This window comes from Suricata suricatta, chromosome 8, assembly GCF_006229205.1.
Source record: "Suricata suricatta isolate VVHF042 chromosome 8, meerkat_22Aug2017_6uvM2_HiC, whole genome shotgun sequence".
In the NCBI taxonomy this organism is placed as follows: domain Eukaryota; kingdom Metazoa; phylum Chordata; class Mammalia; order Carnivora; family Herpestidae; genus Suricata; species Suricata suricatta.
The window spans coordinates 101,514,130-101,522,542 of record NC_043707.1 but is presented as its reverse complement, the minus strand read 5'-3'; the positions used below and the strand labels follow the sequence as shown (position 1 = coordinate 101,522,542).

At 35.3% G+C, this 8,413-nt stretch overlaps 1 protein-coding gene across 2 annotated transcripts in view; it reads right to left on the bottom strand.

Moving 5' to 3' along the window:
* The window catches only part of NRDC (nardilysin convertase), a 97,112-nt gene that overhangs the window by 10,108 nt on the left and 78,591 nt on the right, over window positions 1-8,413 (bottom strand). For both annotated transcript variants that reach the window (XM_029947249.1, XM_029947250.1), the window contains 6 exons: window positions 7,868-7,991; window positions 7,229-7,315; window positions 5,729-5,848; window positions 4,489-4,540; window positions 3,172-3,322; window positions 323-450 (listed from right to left, as the gene is read on the bottom strand). In XM_029947249.1, the coding sequence (XP_029803109.1) occupies window positions 323-450; window positions 3,172-3,322; window positions 4,489-4,540; window positions 5,729-5,848; window positions 7,229-7,315; window positions 7,868-7,991 (662 nt within the window). The remainder of the gene's footprint in view (window positions 1-322; window positions 451-3,171; window positions 3,323-4,488; window positions 4,541-5,728; window positions 5,849-7,228; window positions 7,316-7,867; window positions 7,992-8,413) is intronic.

Here is an 8,413-nt window from a genome sequence, read left to right as displayed (position 1 = left end):
TCTGTCGCTCTCAAAAACAAACATTAAAATATAACTATATATATATATATATGTATATATATAGAGAGAGGAGAGCCTGGGTGGCTCAGTTGGTTGAGCATCCAACTTCAGCTGAGGTCAGAGACTCGTGTTTCATGAGTTCAGTTGAGCCCCACGTTGGGCTCTGTGCTGAGAGCTCGGAGCCTGGAGCCTGCTTCAGATTCTGTGTCTGTCTCTGTTTCTCCCATGCTCTCTCGCTCTCATTCTCTCTCTTCTCTCTCAAAAATAAAGATTAAAAAAAAAATAAAATATATATATATAAGCTGATTCTATGTATACCCACTTGGCCAGAGTCTCAGGCTTGATGAGGATGTTAAAGTAGGTCTTCTTCAACTGCTCAGTTATCATTGTAAAGACAGCTGGTGTGGAACTGAATTCCGCTAAGTAGTCAATAATGAGCTGAAATAGTAGCTAAAAAGAAAAGCAAAAAGCACTTTAAATAGAGAAGTATCAAACCCACTATACTTTTGGGCAGGGATGGGGGGAAGGTTTTTCCACTGGTTTTTACCAGGGGCCCCGCATGGTACTAGGTATTTGTAGGGAATATAAGAGAAGTATGTGACTCAAGGATCTTTAAGAGCTAAAATCCTCAATAACTGTGAAATCTGGAGCAATAATTACTTTTTTTAAAATAATTTTCATGGGTATTCTTAAACATTCTTTTCTTCCAAATAAACTTAAGTGATTTTTTATTCAGCATCTCCATTGCCCCTAATTTGACTTTAGCTGAGAGGGCATCACATATATATATTAATTTTGGAAGTAATGACAACGCTCTATCAAGCTATTCTATCCAGAAACATAATGAGTCTCTCTCTTATTGAAAGTTTTTTATTTATATGCTTCTATAAGACTTCTAGTTTCCTTTAGATAGATTCTATACTTTTCTTCTTTATTCCTAGGTATTCTGTTTTTCTTGATATTATATTATGGAGTATTTTTTCCATCCATTTCTATGTGATTAGTGCTACTTACAGGAAAAAGAGTCACTGATTCTGATCTACCGATCTCATGACCAGCCACATCATGTTATTTTTTAAACTTCAGTATACCCTTAGGTTTTCTAAGAATACAATCATATCAACTGCAAATGAGAATTAATTTTTCTTTTCCAACTGGATTTTTTTTTCATTTTAATGTAGTAGCCAGAATAACAAGATGATCATGAGTTTCCTTGGCTTTTTCCTGATTTTTAACGTTCAATATTTCATCAGTTAGTATAACATTTGCTGTTACTGTTCTTAATGAAGGTTTTGAATTTTTTTAATGTTTATTTTTGAGAGAGACAGAGTGTGAGCAGGGAAGGAGCAAAGAGAGAGAGAAACAAAATCTGAGGCAGGCTCCAGGCTGTCTGTCAGCACAGAGCCCAACGAGGGGCTCAAACCCACAAACCATAAAAACATAGCTGGAGCAGAAGTAAGACACTTAAGTAACTGAGCCACCTGGGTGCCCCTGAAGGTTTTTATTATATTTAATTCCCCTCTATTCCTACTTATTAAGAATGCCTACTTAAATCTATCAGATGACTTTTTGGCATTTATCATATGTTTGTCACTTGACCTCTCATGATTTTGTTCATCAACTTAATACTGAATAACCAAGCCTTTGCATTCCTGGCATTTCATTACATGAATTATTCTTTATGTTACATTTTTTTATTTAATTCTCAAATTTTTAAAATGTGTGAGTCTATATTAGATACGTGAAACTCGTGTCTAGTTTGAGAGACAGAGAGAGAGATTGACAGATTTTATACCAGGTTTTAATATTAAGGCTAGGTAACCTTCATAAAACATGACTGTCTATAGCCTACATATATATTTTTATATTCATTTACTTAGAGAGAAAGCACACACATACATGTGCATGCAGTGGAGGAGCAGAGAGACAAAATCCCAAGCAGGCTCCACACTGTCAGTGCAGAGAATGGCTTATATTTTTTTAAAAGCTCCTTGGGTAATTTCAAAACATACCTCTTAAATGACAACCAATGTATCAGGCTTTAATCTGTTTGGCTCTTAAGCTGCATTATACTTAGGCCTTTGAAAGTTGACAAAAGTTAAATATTCTACAGTGTCTCTTCCTAAGACCAATCTTTATTCTCTGGGAGAGTAACAGGGACAAGAGTACAAAGAAGAGAACTATCCTCTGCCCTGGGGTTTTGCTAAGACAGAGAGGCCTCTTAGCACAGGTCTAATTTCTACCAGGTCCTTTCCTCCACAACTTTTCTTGTATGAACCTAATTCCCCAAATCTTAATATATGTCCTACACAAGAAATCAAGATATAAAACCCGTTGTTGGACACATGATTTTATTTTAGCTGGTCTAACCCTCTTAGCTAGCATCCCATATTATTTCTTCTTCTGCTTAAGAAGTTTTTCGTTTGTTTTAAATTTTGTTTTACACTCCTTTATTTTTAAGAGACAGAGAGAGCAGAGCACAAGTAGGGGGTGGGGGCAGAGAGAGAATGAGACACAAAATCCGAAGCACATTCCAGGCTCTGAGTGGTCAGCACAGAACCTGACGTGGGTCTCAAACCCTCGAACTGTGAGATCATGACCTGAAGTCAGACATTTAACTGACTGAGCCACCCAGGTGCCCCCTGCTTAAGACGTTTTTGACAAAACACTGAAACATATTCCTTACCAAAAGATAAATTACTGACATGATATAGACCATTTCTAAAAGGCTCATCAGCCTAGAAAGGAAACAAGACACACACTTGAAACAAAAGGACAGAGTGAAAGAGGAAGAAAGGATACAAGTATTTGAGTTCTGCTCTGAAGGTAATGTGCCAGGTGCTTTAAATTTCTTAATACTGTCTGAGCATAAAACTAAGCTCAAACCAGTCCAACATGCCAGTACTGGCTGCAGAGAAATTGACAGCAAAGGAAGGTGAAATAAGCCTGAGGCATAGGCTGTATTGCACGCACTGCTAGTAATTAATGAATATATGTTACTCGTGTGTATGGCCCAAATTAGAATAGCTGTCATCAGCCAAGAAAACATAATAATCCACATTTTGTTCTATGTACAGCAACCCATGAATCAAGCTCTATACTTGGTGCCTTAGGGGCAACAAACATAAAATTTCAAGCTCTCCATGAGGAAAATAGAACACGTGTACTTACAGGTAGTTTGTGGTTGAAACCTTTTACTCGAATAATTAAACCATGTTCTCCAGCTACCAACTTATACTCCAGCTGCGCCACATCTGCTTCATAAGCTGGTTCCGCAAGGTTATGAGTAAGGATATTGACAAAGATATCAAAGAGGACTACACTGAGAATATAAAATGTAAATAGCATCATTAATTAGCAAGAAATAAACACAAATAAATGTGCTTTGATCTAACAACAGGAAACTTTACTTTTAGAAAAATGTTAATTTCACTACTCCAGAATATAAAAACTGTGTACTGAGTTCAAAGATAAATACAGTTTACCTAGGATTCACTTTTACAGGGTCATTACAAACACCTACTTTAGCAGTGCTTCCCCATCTTTTTCATGTTATGTACACATACAAAATGTTAATATTAATACTGAAGAATGGAGTACGTGTAAAAGGCATTAAAGGCAATTGGCCCAAAGGCTCTGACTGTCCCTGGAGCCTAGATTTTCTGACAAACTAAAAATCTTAGTCAAGGGAGGGGATTAATATATTTTTAAGTGGTGTTAATAAATGTTAGTGCTGCTCATCATTTTAAGGTTAGACTTTACAGTTTATTTATTTATTTTCATTATTAAAAAAATTTTTTAACATTTATTTATTGTTGACTGGCAGAGCACGTGCAGGGGAGGGACAGAGAAAGAGGAAGACACAGAATCAGAAGCAGACTCCAAGTTCCAAACTGTTAGCACAGAGCCGACATGGGGCTCAACTGTGAGATCATGACCTGAGCTGAAGTGGGACACTTAACCAACGGAGCCATCCAAGCACCCCAGATTCTACAGTTTAAGTGAAAAAGGAAAAGAAGAAGTACACTAACATTTCCTGAGCACCTCCTATGTTTCAGGAACATTTTAGGCTCTGACCTCCCACAGTGCAGTTATCTATATAAATATATAAATTATTTGCTAAAAACAAAGTATAATCAGATTCTTTGGCAGTGTCTAAATATAGGATCAAGAGAGCCATTCATTCTCATTACAAACTAGAAGCTAATCCAAATTCATCTCTAAGGAACTTTCTCAATCCAGTAATCTCATGATTAGCCTACACCAACAGCATGTTTTATAAATGGGTGCTGGAGCTGAAACAGCCACAATTCTACTTTCATGCTCAAGTATCAATATGAATAATTTGTTTTGGGTACAGAAAAAATATACAAATCAGTAGCATAGCTCAGTACTCATAGCGAAAATTATAGAATGATTTAGAATAAAACACACCAAATAGTTTTTCAGTAAGAAATAGATTTTCCAGAAAAGAGGACAATTGCTTACTTGGCTGCAGACTTCTGTATCAAAGGTGAAATCAGATGGAAACGTATATATGCTAAAAACAAAAAACAAAAAAAAACAGTTAAGAAATTATAGGGCAGAGGCCTCAAATATTTTATATGTCTGCTATTTGCCCCTAATACATCTTCTACAAATTCTTTTTTTAAGTTTATTTTTATTTCTTTTGAGAAAGATAGAGAGCAAGAGGGTAAGGGCAGAGAGAGAGACAGAATCCAAGCAGGCTCTGCACTGTCAGAGCCCAATGTGAGGCTCTGACTTACAAAGCTTGAGATCATGACCTGAGCCAAAGTCCAGAGTTGGACACTTAACCAACTGAGCCACCCAGATACCCCTAAAAATTCTGAAATAAGCTGTTAGCCCTTAAATATTCATTACGTTTTTATCCTGAAATATCTTTAAAAAGTAATAGTAACCAGTCTAAATAGTGTTCAGAAGGCACACTTCAGTCTATTGGAAGTCTAAGTACATAGACATTTACCCAGAGATGCCTAGGAATACTCCTATTAATTAGTAGCTTTGGTCAGAGAAAATGTTTACAGAGGTATACACGTCAAAAACATTAAGGGAACAATTCCAATGTTCACTGAAAGTTATAGTGGAGACCTTTGAAAGAAATACTAGTAAGTTACTCAAGAAACACCTTCCCAGTAACTCAAGAATTCATCAGAGCTATACGACCATTGTGTTGAGGTTAGGAATATGGGTTAAATGGCAATGAAGAGCCCTCAGTCTTTTAATCCCAAGTTGCTTCAGTAGATTCCTGTGCAATGCACAAGAACAGAAAATAAAAATGCAAGTTTGGGCTAACACATTAAAGACTAGAACTTTGGAGTCTATTTCTATATACTACAATTCCTTTATGATGAAAAGCAAAATGATGGAGAGAGGCAAAATATTTCACATTTGTAATGTTTGAAAAGGCTATCTATTGTGTCTAAGAATAATTTCCTTCAGCATATGCTTTGTCTTTTTAAAAACAAAGTTTAAAACCTACCACCCCTTCCCTAAGATGGCCAAACACCTGGCTCTGCTTTCATTTTAACCACAAGAAAAAACACTGAAAAACAATTTCATTTTAGCCTTGAACCTTTACTTATTTCCTAGAATCTGTAAGGTATACAAGGGTTTCTGTGACAGCACTGGAGCACAGCTGATAGATAAACCTAGAAAACATCTTCAAATGAAGAGGAAGGAGAAAGGGTGATAGAAAGAATCATTTTACCTTTGGGGATTTTGAATTTGTTGTCTTTCTTATACCACAGGCAACCTTGTGGAGTATTCACAATTTTAACAGGGTATTCTGTTTCAGGGCAATCAAAAGCCTTCAACATGAAGTCCGTGGCTAACAACAGAAAAGAGTAATAATTCATTCAAGTATTTCAACAAGATTCCTAACAATCTTCATTTCAGAAGTCTAGGTAACTTTTCTTTCTGGCAAAAATAAGGCAAATTTAAATGCTAGAGAACAATAAATTAGTAGAACAATACAGAATAGAAAACTCTCTTGGCCTTAAACTAAAGGAACTCTGAAGATCTATAATTTTCTCTAAATCTCTCAGTGTTATGCTCATTCCCTTTCTCACAGGCAATCTTAACCGTAAAAGGGACCTTTAGTCACGACAGTTGTATAAACAAATTTATAAATGAATCCATTCTTGAATGAGAATGTCTTTTACCAACCTTACAGACTTTTGAAAGGTAACAAAAAAGTTCTGGAAGTCAACCTTGTCCTCCCAGTTAATGAAAACCTAAATTCTTTCATCAATATGTAGGTGAGAAATAGCTACTTAAAGGATAACAAGAATAGGAAAAAAACTACTGGTTATATTTATTAAGAAGAATTAGATTATTTAGATACTTAAAGTTCAAGATGTGGAAATAAATTGCCTAAAATATGTGAGACTGTTTAAAAAGGTTTTTTTTTTTCCTAATTGAAGTTAGATTCACATAACAACACTAACCAGGGGTTCGTGAACAACTCAGGGGTACTTAGTACATGCACAATGTTGTGCAACCACCAATTCTATCCAGTTTCAAAACATTTTCATTACCCTAAAAGAAAACCTTTGAGCCCATTATAGTCACTTCCTTTTGTTCACTTTCCCCAACCACTGGCAACCATCAAACTGTGCTTCATCTACAGATTTATATATATCTTGGATATTTCGTATAAATAGGATCATCTTTTTGACTACTATAAATAATGCTGCTACAAACACACATGTACATGCATTTATTTGAGTACCTATTTTCAATTCTTCTGGTTATACACCTAGGAGTGGAATTGCTGGAGAAAATTCTGATAAATTAGTTATATACAACTGTAACCTTTCACGCAGACCAGTAGCTTTCTCCTAGTAAGAATGTTTCCCACTGCAAGCTAGTACACAGGCACAGATATGCACATATATACCTACACAGAATAAAAGTTCTTTGTGGTATACAAGAAAAAGCAAAAGCTTCAGAGTCCCAAGATCTACATTTAAGTCCTGTTTCCTCCAATCACCAACTGAATAGTCTAGGACATGTCACTTCGCTTTTTTAAGCCTCAGGTTTTCTCATTCAAAAAAGTAAGAAAACAGTAATCCCCATCCCAGAGTGTTACACTGGGAAGCTCAAATATGAATTCAAATGATACTTTGTAGATGTACTACACAGGTGCTATTTGTTTTCTTTATTAGTACATAAATGAATTATGTATAATTATTGCTATTTCACTGACCTATGTACTTGTTTTCAGCTGGAAGATGAAGATCTGGATTTAATTCAAAATTAGTCTTCCATAGTTCAGCCCAAGAGTTTTCAACATCTGTAGAGATGAAAAACAAACTGATCCAATAAACAATTCAATGTTGAGAATTCTTAATAACAAACCAGTTAACAACTAGCCTTCACAAATCGATTCTCCTTTCTCAGGAAAACTATCATCCATCCAGGCATTCTAGCCATTTACTACTCAAAGTGTGTCTTAGCAACACTGGTGTCACCTGGGAGGTTGTAGAAATGCAGACTCTCAGGCACTACCCCAGAGCTAGCAAAGAAGAAGCTGTATTTTAGTAAGATTTCTAGGTAATACTATATGTACACTGAAGTTTCAGAAGTAATTTGCTTAAAACATAGTCAAATAACTCTTCCCCAAACTCTCCATAAAACAGGATTTTTTTTACTAGTAATAAACAGTTATAAAACATAGCAGATAGTAATTTTCTGTAAAGCAGTATAATTTTGATTTCAAAGTAAACTCCTAAAAAAAAGTATATACTTTTTTCCCATAGGAACCACCAGATAAATTATTAAGGAATAAAAATTCTCAGTTAAGTTAGATGAACCTAAATGTGGGACTACTACTGAAATATTTTACCTTCCATACTATACGGAGTCCCAAACCATTTCTCCTTGAGGTCACATTTTCTCTCATTAGCACCAGACAGTAGAACAAGATTTGCTTTTTGCGGAAGTAGCTGATTAAGGGCTTCAGCAATGACCTAATCAGGGGAGAATAGAGAAACACACAGACATACACAATAATAACTTTAAACAAATACATCTCTGTTAAAAAGGCAAAACCATATTATGGTAGGCACCCCCAAGATCCTAGCATCTTAATGCTCATGAAACTATCGTCATGAACACCGTACTTTATAAAACTCCATTAGTTTATTGTTTCAAATGTTTCTTGATAATGCTATAAACAACAGGGCCCATCTCAAATCCTACATAATAATAATGCTAGCAGTAAAAACAGCTCTCATTTATTAAGTTTTACTACGTACCAGGTAGTGTTTAATATACATTATTTCATTTAATCCTAAAAACAACTCTAAGTTGTTTCCATATACCCATTTTATAAAAAATAATACTCAGGTTCCTGTTAAAAATTAATTTGTTCAAGTTAAAGATTACATAA